General features: G+C 36.0%; 4 protein-coding genes across 17 annotated transcripts in view; 2 read left to right on the top strand and 2 right to left on the bottom strand.

The window, feature by feature from the left end:
- LOC134812281 (uncharacterized) overlaps positions 1 to 6406 on the top strand; it is a 112713-nt gene extending 106307 nt beyond the window's left edge. For 4 of the 14 annotated variants that reach the window (XM_063819632.1, XM_063819629.1, XM_063819630.1 and 1 more), the window contains 15 exons: positions 547 to 615; positions 998 to 1069; positions 1314 to 1340; positions 2056 to 2322; positions 3129 to 3182; positions 3450 to 3509; positions 3710 to 3739; positions 3863 to 4077; positions 4269 to 4375; positions 4554 to 4678; positions 4794 to 4928; positions 5066 to 5206; positions 5320 to 5400; positions 5668 to 5792; positions 5929 to 6406. In XM_063819632.1, the coding sequence (XP_063675702.1) occupies positions 547 to 615; positions 998 to 1069; positions 1314 to 1340; positions 2056 to 2322; positions 3129 to 3182; positions 3450 to 3509; positions 3710 to 3739; positions 3863 to 4077; positions 4269 to 4375; positions 4554 to 4678; positions 4794 to 4928; positions 5066 to 5206; positions 5320 to 5400; positions 5668 to 5792; positions 5929 to 6093 (1673 nt within the window). In that variant the 3' untranslated portion in view covers positions 6094 to 6406. Of the gene's footprint in view, positions 1 to 21; positions 70 to 546; positions 616 to 997; positions 1070 to 1313; positions 1341 to 2055; positions 2323 to 3127; positions 3183 to 3449; positions 3510 to 3709; positions 3740 to 3862; positions 4078 to 4268; positions 4376 to 4553; positions 4679 to 4793; positions 4929 to 5065; positions 5207 to 5319; positions 5401 to 5667; positions 5793 to 5928 lie in introns of all 14 variants that reach the window. The other 10 variants (XM_063819639.1, XM_063819635.1, XM_063819637.1 and 7 more) reach the window with 4 other exon arrangements.
- Positions 1 to 20866, top strand: part of LOC134812295 (obg-like ATPase 1) — an 86980-nt gene that overhangs the window by 36828 nt on the left and 29286 nt on the right. Inside the window, exons 2-3 of the mRNA XM_063819675.1 lie at positions 20230 to 20374; positions 20601 to 20771. Of these exons, the coding sequence (XP_063675745.1) occupies positions 20240 to 20374; positions 20601 to 20771 (306 nt within the window). The 5' untranslated portion in view covers positions 20230 to 20239. The remainder of the gene's footprint in view (positions 1 to 20229; positions 20375 to 20600; positions 20772 to 20866) is intronic.
- Positions 12097 to 13492, bottom strand: LOC134812921 (uncharacterized). Its single transcript, XM_063820527.1, has 4 exons — positions 13347 to 13492; positions 12998 to 13083; positions 12747 to 12845; positions 12097 to 12606 (listed from the first exon to the last, which is right to left on the bottom strand). The coding sequence occupies exons 1-4, from the start codon at positions 13429 to 13431 to the stop codon at positions 12535 to 12537; spliced, it is 342 nt and encodes a 113-aa protein (XP_063676597.1). The 5' UTR covers positions 13432 to 13492; the 3' UTR covers positions 12097 to 12534.
- On the bottom strand, positions 13456 to 19290 carry LOC134813166 (uncharacterized). The gene is made up of 14 exons (XM_063820852.1): positions 19253 to 19290; positions 18868 to 18998; positions 18632 to 18734; positions 18080 to 18263; positions 16044 to 16235; positions 15714 to 15894; positions 15398 to 15539; positions 15127 to 15217; positions 14828 to 14954; positions 14638 to 14676; positions 14302 to 14493; positions 13971 to 14125; positions 13649 to 13723; positions 13456 to 13492 (listed from the first exon to the last, which is right to left on the bottom strand). The coding sequence occupies exons 2-14, from the start codon at positions 18931 to 18933 to the stop codon at positions 13456 to 13458; spliced, it is 1584 nt and encodes a 527-aa protein (XP_063676922.1). The 5' UTR covers positions 18934 to 18998; positions 19253 to 19290.

The following is a 20866-nucleotide window of genomic DNA, read 5'->3' as shown; positions in this document are numbered from 1 at the left end:
TTATGTTTGCTTATCATTCAGCACAAGGCGTCACAACAAGAGTCGCCAAGCTTACCGGACAACATTCAGGTACCAAATACTGATACGCAATTGTCAGTTACTGAGCCAAAAATAATAGCTTCAATTTAGCCGTCCAATTTGCTCACATCTTCCGGAGGATCGGGAGAATTCATGGTAGTCCTGGTACACGCAGCTTATTTGTTACTTTAACATAGTTTTAAAATTCCTTTCTTGTTCATAAAACTGTTCCAGCATAATCATATTTATAGCCTTTTAGATTCAGATGATACTGCATTATTTGTATTTACGGGATTACGTCAAGAGTCTCGCGTTTTTGGGATAAGAAATCAACTTTCATATTTCCACGGACTATGTATTTGCACTTTTAACCTTCAGCCTTATAACTGTATTACTTCAAATCTTGCACTTTTCAGAAGCCTATTCATTTTGAAGAAAAGTATGAATTTTTGCGAAAATGCAACTAAAAGCCAAATTTTTTAAAGCAAATTTTCTATTCTTTTACTTTGCAAACCTTAGTATTTTCAGATGAACGAACAAAGTCAGGACACGATCACCACAATGAATCTGGTCGCAACGAACAAGAACCTCACTCAGGTAAGAAATATTGAAAAGTAACTATTATCGGTTCTAACGGGGCTTTATTTTCCGGTCTGTTTTATGTTCGATTAACGAACCCTGGTGGAAGCTTCACTCTTCCTCACTTCATAAAATTGTATCGTATAATTCTTTATCATTTAACCATATAACTCTTTTTCGTAAAACTGTGCATTTTCTTTAAATATGTCATTAAACAACTTTCTTTTAAAATATTTTGTATATATAATAGAATAATCGCGTAACTAATTCCTAGCATGTCTTCTTGTTAAAAAATGAACCGCAGTTGATGCTAGTGACGATTCCATACCTCATATAATGTTATCATAAAATAATTTATCATTTAACCAAGTATTTTCTTTTGAAACGTCTTCCAATCAAGGGGACGGAAAAAAGTCTGGACATAGTCGCCACAGTGAAACTTCCGGCCACTACGACCAAGAAATTCAATCAGGTAGGAAAGATGAACAATGAACAATTCAATTCCTTTAGTAAATTAGACAATCCTGCTTATGCTATTTGACCGCGTCCTGGTTGCAAAACTGACCTTTTCGCACTTCCCATCTTTATACCAAGCATTTTCTTTAAAATGCTATAAAATTATTTGGTAAATTATGAAAGGCCATTCAAAATGCTTATACCATAGATAAAGCTTGATCTTTTTCCAACAAATCTCATTTACAAATCATGCTTCTCAGCTCGTGTGTCAAAATCATCACATCGAGGTAATTTCAGCAGCTCAATTCTATCATTGAAGCAATTAGCAAGTTTTTATTGTGTACAGTATTGAAGCACTGAGTTAAAGCGTAACTAATAATAAGTTTTCGTATACAAATTTTGATTAATGGCAAGTGGTTGCTTTTTTGATTGCCGTCTTGTAAGAGCAAAGCAGCTCGATAATATTTAACGTTATTTTCCGCATGTTGCATGCACTAAAAAATAAGACCGTTTAGTAACTATACAAGATGTAAGATTAAACAATGTTGAACCCTAACATGTGCAATGTGCATGAATCATTCATGTGTTTTCTCCGGATATACTGAATAATTTTTGTATCATTATCATTGTTCTACGTAATTTTGTGAAGTTTTGTCTCTGTGCATGATATAAAGGTCTAATCAACCTTTTAGAACAAATTTTGCTTTGCGACATCAATGTAAAAATGTTTGAGAATCATGGCACATACTGAACCATTTTGCTTGCTATGTCGAAGTTTTATCGTTCGCAAAAACATCCTCTTTTTGGGTGATCTCTCCCTAACAAACAAGCTTCGTTTGTCGTCCATCAAAAATCGATGAATAAGACTAATAAGACTAAGCCTGCACGCTGCATGAGTTTCATCCGTATCAGTTATAACCAGTGTTGTTCGCCAATCAAGGCCACCGATATAGGGTACGAACCCGGCCGTATCTGGTCGGTTCCATGCCATACAACTTTCAGAAGATGAAAAGAGGTCAGTTGTTAGCGATCATCATCACTCGTCTGCTGCACAATCCCAATCTCGTGCATCAGCTGCTGATCATTCTCGCGCATCAGCTGCACAATCCCAATCCCGTACATCTGCCGCACAATCCCGTACATCTGCCGCCCAATCCCGTACATCTGCCGCCCAATCCCGTACATCTGCCGCCCAATCCCGTACATCTGCCGCCCAATCCCGTACATCTGCCGCCCAATCCCGTACATCTGCCGCCCAATCCCGTGCAGGTACAAGCACTTGAGATCCTGCACTCTGCAGCCTGTATATTAAGCAGCATGTTGCATGTTGCAAGATAACAGGCACTGCTTGCACAATGGCACCAAATATCAATCATATTGATACGACCATTTCTATATAAAATACCTCATTTCATTTCATTTCATTTCATTTCATTTCATTTCATATATAAAGCTAAATGATATGAGCAGTTTAACAACTAAAATATAAACTTAACAGCCTCTTTTTAACAGCCTGAAAGAATATTTTACATGATTTCTGATTCATAATTATTATCGGCACTGAAACATGCGAGCCCTATCCTGATTGACTCGTGATGTAATCGTAAACCTTGTATTTAAATGGCTGTTTGCATGCTCATCGTTGTTTTATTGACTCGAATGTTGGCGAATGTTCGTCATCTACCTTGCCAAAGCATCTGAAATATAATCATCATTATTTTAAAAATCTTGTGATATAAAATATGATGACGAAATCTTATCACCTCCTCCTTCACTTTTATCAGTAACATTTGATATATCTGGGGACACTGATTCCTTTCTGGAACGTTTGACAGCACCAGGTACTAACCGCTGTTCGTGTAGTAAAAAGTTGCTACCAGATAGTATCTCTATCATAAATTCACAAATTCTTTAATCAAAAAAGCTTGTTTGCATGCAATTGGGTTTATTTAGTCATAAAGCACCCTTAACAGCTTTTTGAATTGGAGACTAAAAATCTCAGAGCATCATCATCAGCCGTCTCAGCATTTATTCTTGTCTTGTCTCCGGAACATATCATACTCATGAAATTACAGATTCTGTTAAAAGCAAGAAATCAGGAGTGAGGCATTCTCCCGAGGAATCAGAAGGTAGCTCCATATAATATTACCCGTCTTCTTTTATCTTAAATCTTTGCTGCTTTCACAAAGTTAACTTAGTATCATTGATCCAATTTCAAAAACGGCATCAGCTGAAAATAACGCTGCAAGACATATCTTAGTTTCACGTTTATCATACTGTAGACTGTTATAGTCTCAATGATCACATTGCTTATCTGCTAAGTTTTAAATTAAATATTTTCCATCTTTGAATATATTTTAGAAATTGCAATCATTTCTCACCTTGTTTTCTTTCAGTTAGCCTGGAAGCTGACTTGAACTGGAATCTTGACAGAAGTCACGTCACCACCGCCAAAAGTAAGCTCGATGTTTCAATTCATCTACAATTTCTGCCACTCAATCCCCATAATTTAACGTTTTGTTTATTCCTTTTATACACGATAATAGAAAGTAAACTCATTTTAATAAGAATTAAAACAGGAATTAAACATTTTTAAAAACATAACTAATTAAGTATAACATAAAAACATAATAAGTTAACATATTCATTTTTTCAGAAGCATCAGCATCTGCCATGTTCGACAGAGGTGAGTTACTATTACCCAGATTCCATATAATACTAACTCGTCTGATTCAATTCATATAAATCTAGAAATTATGACTTATATTATCAGCTTAACCAACTCCTATAAATTTCTATGTAACTTCAGGTCAGGATAAAAGTGACGATGAGAGTCCATTCTTGCCCCCAATCACCCCCAAGAACAAGCCAAAACCTAAGTCCAAATCGTTTGTTATCAGCAAAGAGATAGCTACTCAGATAACAGCAGATGCCCTTATTCCTCAGCAGCCTATGGGCGATTACTGGGTCAACAAGGACACTATCATAAACAGGAGCGACCCTTACGCTGACATGGCTCTCAGGGTATGGAATTCGAGAGTTTTTTTTGAGAGGCTTCATAAACATGCCCTAACCGATAATGTTTGAAAATTTCGTTAGACTTTGCTTAGTTACTTAAATTAGAGCCCAGCTCTGAATTTTAAAGTTATTAATCATTCAAAAATCATAACAAGCTAAGTATTACAATGTATTAGTGAACGTGTTTTATTTTGCAGATGCCAACTGGACTAAGCAACCGGTCTTTCTTCGAGCAAGATGAGCGACCAGCTACCTACAGATCCACTTTCACTGCTTACGAGCCTCCATCTGAAACATATGAAAAGTGAGAAGCGTTGGTTTCCTTTATTTTTCTGTACTTCTAGTTCTATCGTTGTCATGAAGTAACGTAGAATACTGTCTGTCAAATCCGCAAGTGTTACTGTCTTAAGTAAGATCTTAGCATATTTTCTACAACAGTAGCAGATTGTTAAGTATGAATATTTAAACTCGAAATCTTACAGACCAAAGTTCGAGATGTTGTCAGACCCAGAAGATGATGAAAGAGCAGATGTTTACACAAGATTGAGCGACGCTAAAGCTTACCAGCAGGGCGGTCAGGCTGTCGATGTCTGGGCTCAAAAAACAGGTGATTTTCATCACTTATGCGATGCAAGTTTATATGTTTATTTACATGGAAATATGATTGAATTTATTACATGGGGAGTATGTTGTAGGAATTTGTTAACATGGCTTTATTCCAGATATCTCTTTCACCGTACTGCTGTACTTGAAGAAGAACCTTGGTATCAACTGGAAGAGAGCTGGTCAATATCTTGGTATCTCTCGGGAGAGACTGCGAAGGATTGAAGATGTTGGCATCGCCAGTGCTAGAACAGGTTTTATACCGATTTAGTTTACGTCAGCTTTATAGACACAAATTTATTTCTTCTTCACACGAGTTGATTCAGCTCGATTTGAAGGCTACTTTATATTTAAAAGATATCCTCATTTTAGCAAGTACCTACCCCACCAGGAATAGAGAAGATGGCACAAGACATGCTGTTCGAGTGGGCAGAGAAGGATCCCCAGCCTACTGTTGCCAAGCTCTGTGCTTGTCTCGAGGCTGCTGATCTCTCCAAACTAGCCGGAGGAGTCATGGATAAAGTCAACAAAGGTAAGTTTATGGTTACTGCTCTAATAGCTTAATAGGGTCATCGAGTGAGTGTAGTCATATTTATTAAAAAATTATATGACTAACTCTTCGATTGACAAAACTGATCCCCGCAGAGAACATGCCAACAAAGAAGAAGAGAAAGGGTGGTCGAGGCCGAAAAGTTGATGCCCCAGTGAAAGTTCCAATTGCTGAAGGTAAAATCAATTTATTGCTGCATATTCAATTTGTAGTTAGTATTACCTTCGTTTAATCTATCATCTTTAACCCCACACTCTCGACAGCGATTATCTGTTACGATAGAACCAATATTTTATTAAGACATTTTCCTCTTCTGAATAATGACCGACCGACTCGACCGACTCGACCGACTCGACCTACTCGACCGACTCGACCTACTCGACCGACTCGACCGACTCACTTTGACTTAGACAACGTTCCTATGACGTCTTTATATTTCACAGAGACGATCCCTTACCGAGTTATGGTGTACTTGAAGGACAATCTTGGTGAGAGTTGGAAGGATCTGGCTGTTTGTCTCAAGATTCCCAGCCCCAGAATTAAGGGTATTGAAGCAGATGCCTGGCAGGTAATGATGTTTGAAAAATATCGTTGTTAGAATCCGTTGTTAGAATCGTTGTTAGAATCTGTCCTTTTTAAATGGATTATTTTAATGCTCTCATACAAAGGACTTTGTAATTCGGTGACATGATTTTACTTTCTAGGTCGAGAAAATGGCGTACGACATGCTGCACGAATGGAGACAGAGGGAGAAGGAAAGTGCTACTGTCGATAAACTGATCGAGGCTTTGGAACGAGCCCAGTGCAAGAAACTCGTCAAAGGTGTTCAAGCTAGATGCCAAAGTTATCACTTCAGAATCAACGGCTAACTTTCTGCGTTTTCGTGCCTTTAATTTTTGTTAGCCTCAATATAATCCATAAGACTGCTGATAAAAAACATTAACATTCAAGGAAAACGGATCAATGTATTTAATCGACAATCAATAGTGAACCAAGATGTTTACTCGTGATAATATTTCATGTTTCCTGTTATGAATGTAAGACTCTTAAAATGTACAGTCAGAACTTCAATAACTCAAAATGTTTTGAATCATCTTTCAGTTTCAAGTGTTTGTCAATGTACGATAAATATTTCAATAAAGAATTGAGAAATTTTTACTTCAGAATATCGCGATCGTGAAATCTGCATGTTTCATTTATCTTGTACATAACAAATTTGTTGTTTCCAACTCAGCAGCAGTTTAAGGAATGTTACCAAGGAATGTTAAACACGCTTGGTTTGTGGTTACCAAAGTTATAATATTAACAGCATTGTAAGTTCGATCCTTTTGATAAAATCATGCCACGGAGCGACATGCCTAGGATAAACCGATAAGGGTTTATTAACTAAGAAGACAGAATACCCGTGGCAATTTGGTTATCCGATGATACGTGGTTAGTTTGGGAACGCTTTCACCCAGTGCCGTAACGTTTCACCTAACCATGGGCCTTAGCGTACTACGTTAAAGGAACGAACCAAGTATCAATTGAGACAAGATTAAGGGGGCATACCCCAAAACAGTGGTTTGTGCCGTCCAGACCAAATGACCTCATAGGCAGTTCAGTGACCTTCTAGCGCACAAAAAAAAAATTTTCCACACCAAAAAAATTTTTCCACACCAAAAAAAATTATTTTGAGAATACCTATTTTTGTAATCGAGCATTTCCTGGTTAAGAGTGCAATTTTCGGAAAAAATTATTTTGTGGTTGAGACGCTATAAGTTAATCATTTCTTGCGGTATCGGGTTGAAATTTTGCTCGCCGTTTATTCACATCTATGTCAAGGTGTGTGTAAAATCTTGATATCGTATCTACAAAGGCTGGTGTGTTATGAATTTTTAAAGTCAAAAAGCTAAAATTGTCCTTTTCAGGCTTATTTTAACAAAAAGTCAGTCAGGGAAGATCGGATTATTTGATGCTTGACATCAAATTGTTCTCTGAATTCTGGTGCAGTTTTTGATGCCCTCAAAAATGTTTTTACTCATTCACCTTCTGATCTATTGGACCTCAAAGCCAAACAACAAATTTAGGCACATTTTTCGTTTTTAATATTTACTGATTTTTATAAATTTTTATAGGAATGTGCTAGTGACTTTTTGAAGGGTGCAAAACAACCGCAACTAGCACATTTATATATAAGTTATGAACAACAAAACACCCTAAAATGCTTCCCTTTGAAGTTATGGGAGAAAATGTGATTTTTTATCTGCAAAGCCAAAAAATCACATTTTCTCCCATAACTTCAAAGGGAAGCATTTTAGGGTGTTTTGTTGTTCATAACTCATATATAAATGTGCTAATTGCGGTTATTTTGCACCCTTCAAAAAGTCACTAGCACATTCTTATCAAAATTTTAGAAAAATCAGTAAATATTAAAAACGAAAAATGTGCCTAAATTTGTTGTTTGGCTTTGAGGTCCAATAGATCAGAAGGTGAATGAGTAAAAACATTTTTGAGGGCATCAAAAACTGCGCCAGAATTCAGAGAACAATTTGATGTCAAGCATCAAATAATCCGATCTTCCCTGGGCCTGACTGACTTTTTGTTAAAATAAGCCTGAAAAGGACAATTTTAGCTTTTTGACTTTAAAAATTCATAACACACCAGCCTTTATAGATACGATATCAAGATTTTACACACACCTTGACATAGATGTGAATAAACGGTGAGCAAAATTTCAACCCGATACCGCAAGAAATGATTAACTTATAGCGTCTCAACCACAAAATAATTTTTTCCGAAAATTGCACTCTTAACCAGGAAATGCTTGACCATTGTTAATGATCTGGCCCGGCGCGCGCTACTTCGTAGCACTTGCCATTTTGAGAAGAAAGCGGCGCGCGCTACTTCGAAGAAATTTAGACGAGTAACATCCGTCAAGGAAATGCTCGATTACAAAAATAGGTATTCTCAAAATAATTCTTTTTGGTGTGGAAACAGTGCGCTAGAAGGTCACTGAACTGACTATGAGGTCATTAGGTCTGGACAGATTTGGGGTTTGCCCCCTTAAGATACTGTTCGTACTTGAACTTCGTGCCCGACTAAACCCCAGCCGTCCCGAGTGTGTCTGGACTGTGTCTTCAATGATTCAATTCCAAAATCCAACTGTGTCCCGAGCGTGGACCCTGGAATCTGGATAGTGCTACAAATTAAGATAGGATATAAGGTTCGTTTCCAACCGTGCTCGGACTGTGCATCGAAAGTTTACTGTCTTACTGTAAACTAAAACAGTGTTGACGGATGTTACTCGTCTAAGTTTCTTCGAAGTAGCGCGCGCCGCTTTCTTCTCGAAACGTTATGGCAAGAGCTACGAAGTAGCGCGCGCCGGGCCAGATCATTAACAATGGTCAAAAACAGTGCAGTGATGAGTAAGACGTTAATCACCGATCACAAACGAAAGTGGAAACAAATCCCAAGCGAAGCTTACCCTACGTTTTTATGTTTGGCATGTATCAGTATACCCTTTTGTCCCCTTTTGAAGTGCCACTTCATTTGAAATATAATTAACAATTAAGGTCGCAGTCCCATCTTACTTATATTAGTTTTTTCAGTATATTGCTCGCTTCTCTCATGTATTATTGTAGGTTTATAACCTACAATCACCCGTTAAATGTATTATATCTCTTGCCAATGCGGGAGGCCCAAAAAGGGCTTCGCACATTGGCATGGGATTGGCGTGCTATGTAAGGCCAAGGTCACAATTTGACCATTGCTAATGGTCTGGCCCGGCGCGGGCTACTTCGTAACACTTGCCATCGCGTCGGGCCAACATTTCGAGAAGAAAGCAGCGCGCGCGCTACTTCGAAGAAATTTAGACGAGTAACATCCGTCAATGAAACGACAATATGAGTCAAGACGTGATACAATTGCAATTGCTTTTTACAAATTAGTTATAAAAGAGCTAAGTAGGCTGTATTACAAAAATTACTTGGCACGCCAATCCAAATTTACCTAGGAGACCCCAGGCGGCCAGGCTATTATGTTCATAAACATAATAGAATAGAGATTCGACGGAATGACATGCTTTGCTCTATCCAAAGCCCTTGCGCTGGCAATAGCGCGCCCGCCGTCCCGTTATTTGTGAAACAAGCGCGCCCGAACTATAGCGGCACGAAAGCGTACATGGTTGATGGTTAGGTAAATGACATGCTGAGCGCCGCCAACTCGCCCAATAAATCCAAATTCCACATAAATCATGTGAAATGGTAAACATCAAATATCAAAATATATGCAGCGCGCGATGCACTACTGGGACGCGCCGTGCATCTTCTCGTAACCACTTTGCACTTTGGTAGATCGGCAAAATGCACCACTCGCCGAGCTGCAAAGGATTGACATTATGAATCAAATTCTGGAGCTAAAGATCGAGTTTTCACGACCAAAGCCATGCCAAAAATCTGCTTTCCCGTAATTTAAATGTTTAACTTTTTTATGACATTTTAAAATTCAAGTTTGACTTCACTGATGAAAATGTATGTTTTACTATCAAAGTGAAGGGTTTTTAAATGCACACAGTGTATATACATTTTTGCGCCGCCGCCTGGGTCGGAGAAAGCTAAAATTTTCAAACCAGGAAATTAATTAATTTCGGTCAAAAGTGAAGAGGACGTTGTAGAAAAAGCTTCTTTTTAAAAATCTTCCAAAATATCTTTTTTATTTCGATGATTTTCCGTTTATCAAAGCTTTCTTTGGGAATAAAACTTAAAGAACTTCAATCGTGTCATGTCTTGTGTCCTCCTCAGTCATCAGTGACCTTGTAATAAGATGGTCGTTCAAAAAATTTCGGTCGAAACAGTGAACAGTGAAATTTGGGTCGCAGAAAGCTGAAATTTGAATAATATGTCCTACCGGTAGGACATATTTTCACCTAACCATGTGCTTTCACGCCACTGCAAACGCAAGGGATCTGGATAGATTAATGACATATACATACACACTTTGTTTCTGCCTAGTTCTAATGTACCGTCACAATAGTGACTTTAATATTCAAAGTTTTCATTGCATCAAAGTTTCCTCCGGATATACTGCTTCCAGTACCTTGATTTTCAGATTTTCATCATCATCATGTATCAATTTTCCTTTTATCTTTTTCATTCCATAGGCGTTTTCGCAAAATTTGATGCGTTAATGCGCTAAAGCATCTAGTTTTGTCAGTATCCTTCTGCTCTATGCAGTAACCTAAAACAGCCATAACCCAATGAGCTGAAGTCTGTTTAGGCTCATCTTTTTACACAAGAGAGAACCATATAATCTTAGTGCAGACACAGCATGAATACAGTTACTTAATTGGTTTAAGAATTCAACACGCATTTGCATAGCTTATGACTGATTAAGGTCTCATGATCTACATTTTGGAGCAGATTCTGAATCTTTTTATGTCATACCATTGTGTTCAATGATTTGTTAGGTTGCCAGACCTGTATCAGAAAATGGCCTTTTTTCGCTTAACAGCTTCTTTTTTATTCAATGGAATAATAAGTTTGGGGACTGGCCCGAAGTGCCATCCAATGTTTTCTCAAAGTGTATTTGACAATATTACAATCTATCTCCTAAAATAGTAAATTTTCAGAAAGAACCCTGAATAAAAATCTGAGGAAGACCTGCTTTGCAATTGCTATCTAGCAGTGTGAGCTAGACAGATCTTCACGTAACCACTATACCTAGTACCTACCTAATTACCATACTACCAAAAATAATGCACTGAAACATGTTATTAAAATAGATAAAACACAATTTACACCCATAAGACACTTGTCAGAACAGCTCTTGGCTTAAAAATGACTATCAGTTCAAAATTCACTCTGCACACAAACACTATAAACAAGAAATCAATACATTTTTCAAGAAAACATCAGATTTTTTTTTTAAATCAACTATAGCAACAATTTTATCTAGGATATTGCAATTATTTCATCAAGGGCTACCTGCCTACCCCAATTGTTCTTCTTGATTAATTACCAGCTGGTATTGTAATATATGAACTCCAAGTCTCCACACTTAAATTCTCGAAACATATAAAAGATAAAATGAGTCAAGTAAATATACTAGTGACTTAACAATAACAATGGTATTAACAACGATTAAAGTTAAGGATTAAATTTCCTTATGAATGGTTGGGAATATAGTATTTTTATTTTTAGAAGAAGAGGAGGAAGAACAGCTTCCAGCGCTAGTTACCGCAGTTTTGGAGGAGATCGGGGAGAAACCTCACTTCGAAGCGACTAGAGTCGGTTGGAAGAGGCCAGGTAGTACGGCTATCCGACCAGTCAAGATCACCGTCCCAAGCTCAACAGCGGTTCATCAGATTCTGATGAAAACAGGGAGACTGAGGGAGAAGCACAAAGATGTATGGATATGTCCAGACAGATCCAGCGAAGAACGAGCAACAAGGAAGCATCTGGTCACTGACCTGAAGAAGAAGAGGGCGGAACAGACTCATCTCGACCACTACATCCGGTACGGGAAGGTATGTAGCCGTGATAAGAAGTCATCATGAGTTACACTCTCGGACACTGATCAGTATATATGAAGGAGTGATGATTATTTTAAGAATTTTCAGACGTTATCTGTATTTAAGAGACAACTATATATTTTGAATATTTTATTATTTGATTGTTTCACACTTTTCATATCTCATAATTTTATTACTAGGTGGAGGTGATGTTATTGAGACTTTGGGCGGCCATAAAACTCCTGTTTTGAAAGTTGTCCTCTGTACTTGTTTCACTGACCCACGCTTTATAGCATTTATACATTTCGGCCCATTTTATATGTTTGTTCGACTTGCTGTACATTTGTATATTTGCTATTTTGTAAAAGTTTCAAATCAAATCATTTGTATGAAGAAACAGCATAGAGATTATTCTACTAGTAATTAAACATGAAAGAACGATCAATTAATATAAATATATTGCCAATATTATTATTAGCTATTATTCACAGCTCATAATTAGTTTCCTAAAAAGTTGTTTTTTAGATCCTTAAAAGTAAATATTGAACACATAGGAGACTGGCCGAACTCATCACGAAATGAATCACTTGTAGGTGTGGTTAGGGACTAGAGTTAGGGTTATTTGCATTAATGGCAAATAAGTCAATTTAACACAGAATGCTTCTTGGTGGCACTTGATGACCTCACATCGATATTGAATGTCCTTACTGCAGTTTACAACAATGTGATGTCTCTTAACAAACCAATTAGAAAATGTTTTGTCATCAATTTCATGTAATGGAATTTCAACTCGATTTAATTAATTATTCCTCTCTCAGTTCTAGTCCAGGTAGAAGAAGGGTCTTTCTTGGATAGCTCTGTTTTGTAACAACTCACTGAAATCAGGAATCTCCTGGGAGGCAGGGATGTTGTCATACTTGGAAATGAATTAAGTGTACTAATAATAATAATTTAACGTTTAAATGCAAATTAAGAGTAAAAACATCAAAAATTGTCGAAATAATATTGTACAATGACATCCCCCATACATACATCATCTGGTACTAAGATGTATTTTGTGCTGTCTCCTTCAAATGTCAGGATGCCTCCTCTAAAAGGATGCATGTGTTCCTCCCCAGTAATCAATCTTCCCTGCAATGAAAAATGCATTCTCAACTATACCGTTTGGTTTGTCTGATCATGTTGATATTTTCCAATATAATGTTATTGTGGATATTTTGAATAGGTTTCCTTCATTATATTAAAATATTAGACATTAGTATAGTTGCAAGCTTCTGGTTTACCCTCAAATAGCTATCTGCAAGGTTTACAGCTTCTCCTGGACTATCTGCAACACCAGTCTGAACTAGAAATGCCACCAGGCTTCTTCCTGGAATTTTTACAATTTCACATATCATTTCATGTTGAAATTGTATGGTGTGGTTTATTTTGTAATCAAAATATATAAGGACATTATAACAATTGTTTTAAAATATCACTCTCCTTTGAGTATAAAATCCAGCAATTTCCTAAATCAGCGTTCCCTCATGGTTGGGCCACCTTGAGAAGTATGTCTGATAAGTTACTTCTTCTCTGGTTATATTAATTGATTACAGACTGTAAAATAATATGTCACAACCATAGTACTTTTACCTTCAAACGTATCTTTGTTGTCTCTGACAGTTGGTGGATAATGTGTAGTAAAGCTGCTTTGTGATAAAGCACAAATCTGCGACATCGATCTAGATCCCCCAGTGGTAAATTAGTTAAATCCAGTGAGCTGTCCATATCCGTACACCCTTTGTAGGTTGATACTTTATTAGCACATCATATTGTGATGGTGATTACACTGCACAGAAATAAGAAATCTGTTTGTAACATTGAAGATAGCACCTAGTTCAGCGATGATAAAATTTGTTAATTTGATAATTAATGTTAATGACCCAATGAAAAACCAACTTGTTAGATATGCTCTGATCTTCATTGGAATGTGTAGGAAGCGCTTAATTTCATTCTCCATATTTCCTGGGCTGACAAATATTATGATTTAAACTTTGAGTAATAATTTGAAAATCGTTTTGTTTGTTTTATTTGCTAACACTTTTACAATATGTGATCAACTGAATCATATTCTAAGTAAAGGTCCCCTCAAATGTCATTGAGAACCAACTCATCTAAATGCTAAGGCCAGAAATTCAAGAACAATGTTTTGTGAACCAGGTATTGAGTAAAAGTTAATGAATTCTTTGTGCAATCTTGTGAATAACTTCAATATACCTTATACAAAATATCAGAGTCATAGCAGTTCCAGCAAGATCTGCAAGAATCAAACTTGAAAGTTCAATAAATTCCATAGAATAATCTATCCATTTTGAATTGCTCTCCTGCCAGCTTTTTGTGTATTTGATGTTTCTGATGCCAAAGGCGATCCCCTGTAAATAGTTGGCTATTTTTCTTTGATAGCAGAAATATACTTACCCTATCTACATGAATGTTCATGGTCAAGGTTTGCTTTATGCTGAATGATCTATCATTAAAAGTACTGGCGGTTATTCGACTAGATTCTAGAAACAAAGTTTGAATTCCAACAAATTCTAAACTTGCTTACCATAACAATGACACAAAATTGGTAGCTAAATAATACTTTACAGGCTGTGTATTTCTCTTTGTCCTCAGAATCCTCAATAGTTTCAACAAGGTCCTCATTGTCAGTACTTCTTTCTCTACTGTAATGTGCAGCACAGCATGCAGCTACGTAGATACATATAGCGATAGCATTTATAGCTGTGTATGATATTACCTGTAAGAACATACAAAGTATGTCTAAGTGCATGTGCATTAAATTGTAAAATTTGCTAAATTTGGGAGCAGTTCAAGTTTTATACTAACTGATAGAAATAAGATTACTATTCTTATTTTTTAAATGTACCACTTTGACACTTACCCCAATGGGATGGCTTATGTTTAAATCACTCGTATCGTTCTGAAATAATTTTTTTCATTTCATAGTACCATGTTTTTTATTGTCTACGAAATGTATTTAAATATAACTACTTACACAGAGCCACCTGATAAAAATTAAATCTATCTAGCAATGTGTTTTTAATTTGAGAAACGATCATTAAATTACGTACCTTATATCTTAGATCCAAATAGAAGTATATGCTTTTGTTGTTGAAGGAGAGAGAATGATCATTGATTGATTTCTCAAAGTAGAGATAAGTCCCAGTATAGAGTATCATTGGAATAAATATTGCTGCCCTGTAATTTTAGTGGTTGTGAAAGCCAATGTTAACTGTACAGTATACACTGTACAGACTAATTGAAGCCAAAGACTGCTGTGTCTAGGTCTATAATATTACATCAATATTTTCATGAATACCCAGGGTTTATTGCTATCATTTGTTTTGATCAATTGATCTTAACAACTTACATAAAAATAAATGTGACCAATGCTTTCCATTTTCTTCTAACAAATGGGTGGTACTTGTATACAAAAAGCAAAACAGTCAATGCTGTCACACCTGAAAAATGTATGGGTTTTTAACATTCATGTATTTTCAACCCTGTTCCAAAATGGGAATAGAAAATAATATTGTGTGTTGGCCCACTCATTCAGCTTAAATAATGTTGAACAGTGGGATCACTATATTATACACAATTAAAAGCACCTAATGTATCTTCATATTCAAACATTTTCTTACCTAAATGATCCACCATGATGATTGCAGATAGAATCATAGGAAGAATAGGTGATTTGTCTGTATCTGCCAAATATCCAGCTAGAGACACTACATTAGCAATTAATTCCACCAATAGTGTGATGAAAATGATTTTTCGGAGCACCTGTTGACATGATATTGTTATTAAATAAAAGTTTTAAACACGGGAAACTAAAAAACAACACCCAAGTCTAATCTTTCCCTAAAATAAGTAACTAAAAGTCAAAACTTCACTGTAGGTTCTGCCAACCCTCATGTCCTAGAATTATCGATCAACAAAGATCTGGGGGGAACTCACTGATGTTTGGTGCAGTCTTGCATAAATCAACATAGCAAATACTGCCAGAAATAATGCACTTGTTAGCTCAAACTCCCATTGATCTTTCGCCAAATAAAAATCAACAGGAGAGATGTTGTCTTTATGACCGTAAGTTTGAAACAATTCCTTGACAATGACAAAAGCATACATAAAAATCCCCCTGAAAATAAAGAATATGTAATAGTAATAGTGTAATAAATATTACCTAATATTATAATGACTTCTATGGTCCAGTATTTCAGAGCTATTTATTCTTTTACAATTTGTGACTTATTTTTATTTTGACTAAACTCATTAATTAATACTTACCCAAACACATTAGTCAGTAGAAAAGCAGCAATGTAGTTTGTTGGACATCTGATATGTTTCAGAATATAGATTTGAATGTAAATACTCGAGGGTGTTGAGGCATGGCCAAGAATCACAAATTCGTGATCGTGAATATGCTTTTCTTTTGTCCAGTATTCGTAGATTACATAGTGCATACATGGGTAGATAACCCTAGGGTAAATTATTTTAATCAATTTTATAAATAATTGATATTCTTTTATATTAAGTTAATCTCAAGATGCTATGAAGCATCTGGAGCAAGTTATAAAATTACTTCATATTACATTCTTTCAAATACACATAAACTTGGGGGCAAAATGTTGGAATAATGTTCCAACAGATCTACGAAATCTGCCCGATGTTAAAAGCTTTAGTGATTCGTATAAGAAACAGCTACTCTCATCTATAACAACAGACCCTAATTATACCGTCGACAATTCATATGACAAATATTACACTGCAATCATAGTCGACGATAACTAAGTATCTTCTAATTCTTTTAAATCTGAGGTATATATAACTGATGTATCGAAAGGATATTCCCTTTTTTACCACCTTACCATTCTGATTGATTTTTCACATGACTGACATGTTTTAACTGGAGAAGGGGTTCGCACAGTGGTAGTTTTATAAACCACTTTTAATTTATTGACCTATTATACCTAGTGGTAGTTTTATAGACCACATTTAATTTATTAACTTGTTATACTTAGTATTTATTTTTGGTGACTGTATCACCCAGTTTTAACATTTGATAATTGTACAGTTTATTGACGACACATTGACTGAATGTTATTTTATATTCTAATCTATATTCTAGATATTTTATTTATTTTTCAAAAGACGACAACTTCCTGTTTTTGTACAGACTGTTTTACAAGGACATTGACAGATGATACTCACATTAGGCATTCATTATTGCATCTAAATTATTTCACTTGCATTAGGTTTAGAAATTTATTCTCTGGTTAACAGATTTCAAATGTTTAATTAATTTGTAGTATGACAGTAAGGTATATAAGAAGTTATTTAATTTTGCTTGGGCTTTTATATTGACTATTGAGGTTTAATGATGATATGGAATTTGAATTTTATATAAATTTACACAATGTGGTTGGGGCATTTTGCATAGTAAATATGGTTACTACTCCTATATATCATATTATTTGATTGGTATTCGATTTCTGATTATTTCCCTAGGAATATGATTATTATATCTCAATTTGGCTTTAGGTAGGGTGCCCCGCTAAAAGAACTGGATTCTTCCAGGAAGCATCCCGTGCACAGAGCTTGGTCTTTATATATATTAAATTATTAAGGGGGCAGGGGGGGGGTCCTCATGGAAATTTTCTCAAAATCGATTTTTTAGTTGTTTCTAATAGAGGGGAGTGATGTCTATCAGATGCTTTTAATCCCATAGAAAAATATTGTTCCTAGCCGAAATTATTGCCGGTCAAAGGTCAGCGCTTGTGTGTAATTGTATTGCGCAAGGGATTTTTGATCGCGCGTCCTGAAAATCGACTCTAAAAATCTATCTCCTCCTACATTTTTTGAGCAATCACTCTGAAACTTTCAGGATATGTTCTAGGGACCATTTAGAAGAGATAAGCCGGATGGAATTTTGAGATAGGCCTTTAAAAATTTTTTATTCGATTTTGAAAATCTTGGACCTCGTTTTTTGATGATTTTTCGAGGTTACACATGAATAATTTCAGCTAGGAACAAACTTTTTCCATGGGACCAAAAACATCTGGTAGATATCACTGCCCTCTATCAGAAATAACTATAAAATCAATTTCGAGAGAAATTTCATAAAGACCCCCCCCCCCCCCTGCCCCCTTAACCATTCATTCTGTATGTGCACGAAAATTTATTTCAATCAAAACTATATCGAAATCTTAACTTTGTAAATGATCTTCTTAAAACTGGAAAACTGAGCCCTCTGACAAGTTATGGGATTCAGAAGGAATATTGTGGTGTTCAGGTTTTAAAACAACAGACAAGTGACAACTTACGTGACTGCTGCTGTCAAGGCTAATGTCTTTGGTATGCTCACGGCGCCCCAAGTACAATTCATAACCAAATAGTATATGTAAACCCCACACATCAATGTTAGCACTGTTTCGAGCATCTTTATCATGTCTTCAAAGGATGACAATTTCTCCACATTATGAGGGGACGTAATTGCAATAACAATACCTGAAATTAAAAATTAGCTGGTTAGCCAATCAACTAATCCCATGTAACTTTAGATTCAATCTAACTAATCCCATGAGTAGTTTGTAGTTTGCTACATTTTACCAACAACTGATACCATGACTTGAGATCCACACTTAAAAAAATAAAAATTGGCCTTTACAAACAGATGTATAGATGTATCCAGGACATGAAACAGTAGACTTAGGGGCTAGGGGATGTAACACTGTAACAGTAACAGATCCTCCATTGTGTATTATGTGGGGCCAATAATAGTATAAAATTGTAATGATCTAGGTAATTTAATTTGATCATCATGCAGCTGAGAATCTTTTTTTGTAGTCTTGCTTGAATGTATAAAGTTCTCTTACCTGTGATAAGACAAATGTAAGAGAAGCCAAATTTAACCATTTGTTTGAAGACATTTCTGAGAAATCCCCTAACAGTTGGCGTGTTTTGTGCAGTCATTCCAACCTAAATATAAATGTGTCAAATACACATCCCAGACATGATGATTTCATGGTTTTCTTTTCCACCAGAAAATGTCTGCTATTTGTAATCGTTGGTTACTATTGCAATTGAGAATTACAAATGAAGCATTACTTACCAATCCATTAGTTAGAGGAAGAAAGATGAGAAAACACATAGTGTTTGTGGGAACTTCAATAGGCATGAAGTCAACCTTGTCAGAGTGCCCAGTTGGATTGGTTAAGTTTACCCATCTACAGGAAACTTCCACTGTGTTGTAAGATTATATTGATAAATTAGAAGATCGTATTATTGAAACTACATAATCATAATTTATGGGTGGAACACCTTTAACGTCCAATTCTCGATTCAATGCATTCCAATTATGTGATCAAAATTACCCAAAGTTGAAATACTATTATCATGATCACTGAAGAATTATAAAACACTCAATTGTTTCTGTAAAAGCCTTGGTAAGGAGATTGTTTACTAACAACTAAGGCCTAAGCCAAGTAATTACTTACACAAAGATTTTGAAAATCCAATGTCGTTTCCATGTATGATAAACTGAGCAGCTAAGCCAGCCGTTTTTAAGATCTTTTTGTCCCGGAATGTTACCAAAAGTGCTAACACAACAGCAACCCATAGAGAACTCTGGTTATAATGAGTTAATAGTATAATGTTAAAATGCTTTAAAATGTACTTTGCTTGTTTCATTGAAAACTTATTGTTCCATTGATGAATTTACTCTTATATAGTCAAATATAATGTGGTTAAAATGGGAAAGAAATGTAGAAATTTTATAAGTACCTTGACAATGAGATCGATAAGAAGTATCTTGATTATAGCATTATCAGCCACTGGAATGGGATCTGTAGCATTGGGCGGTGACCATAATGGCATTGATCTTCTGATAGATATGGGGGCAACAAGGGCCAATGCTGGCAGCACAATGTACGCGTACATTTTGTTCAATATCCTTAAGAGCTTCTTAGGTGATTGGGAAATGTGCCCCCAGGCAAAACCAAAAACCAACTGAAATAGCTATTTTAAAGTTTCACTTATTTAAAGTTTAAAGTAAAAACATATAAAACATATAACTTGGCTTATCTGATTTGGTTTAATTGCACATCGTTAAGCTGTTAAGGTATCAGAAATTATGTTTTTGATGTTATGTCTACTTTCGATCTCTGTCTTTAGGATGTTGACTCTATATTATTTCACAAATTGTTTTTACCAGTGAAAAATAAATACTTACCAGAAAAACAAGTGATGAGAGGAAATTTGCATAATAGTTTGGGTTGCACTCAATCATCGTCTTCGATGTAGGATTATAGTGAAATAGATTATCAACCAACTAGCTTTAAAATAAAATTGGGTTTAGAATTATAACTATTCATCGATATTATTGTAAACTAACAATTATTATCTTTACAAAATAACAGAAGACTGTCTAGAATAGTTTCCTTGGATCACGTCAAATTAATTCTTTATCGACCTTAGTCGTTGCCATGCCTCCAAAGAAGAAGGTAGAAGAAGAGCAGTCGCCCATGTACTTGGGACGATTCGGGACATCCCTTAAGATCGGGATTGTAGGTGTCCCAAATGTTGGCAAGAGTACTTTCTTCAACGTACTATGCAAACAGGTTAGACTCATTGAGGCCTCGCAAGCTTCTGTTTTTTGTCAGAATAGAGCAACAAGATTGAATCTTGAAGATTCAGGGATTAGGGGACAAGGGGACCATGCCATTCACTGAATCCAAGAATTTTAACTAAAGACTATCCCAAATCCTTGTTGATCCACTGATATCCATTGTGAGCTGAACAATTAAACCATTAACCATTGTCATGATAACCACCTAACCATCGCAGAGTGCTCCTGCAGAAAACTTTCCGTTCTGTACCATAGATCCGAATGAGAGCAGAGTGGCAGTACCTGACGAACGTTTTGATTGGCTCTGTGACCACTTCAAACCCCCTTCTAAAATTCCAGCTTACCTATCTATTGTGGACATTGCCGGTCTTGTCAGAGGAGCAAGCGAAGTATGAACTTTCCCCATTTTTGTGCTATTCGTGTTTAACCTCGTGCTTATCATGTATGAACTTTTGAACCTTAACCAAAGCTTGAGACTGATTAT

The sequence above is a fragment of the Bolinopsis microptera genome, chromosome 3 (genome assembly GCF_026151205.1).
Source record: "Bolinopsis microptera isolate Bmic1 chromosome 3, MBARI_Bmic_1.0, whole genome shotgun sequence".
NCBI classification, from domain to species: domain Eukaryota; kingdom Metazoa; phylum Ctenophora; class Tentaculata; order Lobata; family Bolinopsidae; genus Bolinopsis; species Bolinopsis microptera.
Note: the sequence above shows the minus strand (reverse complement) of the source record. Positions and strands in the feature narration are given on the sequence as shown.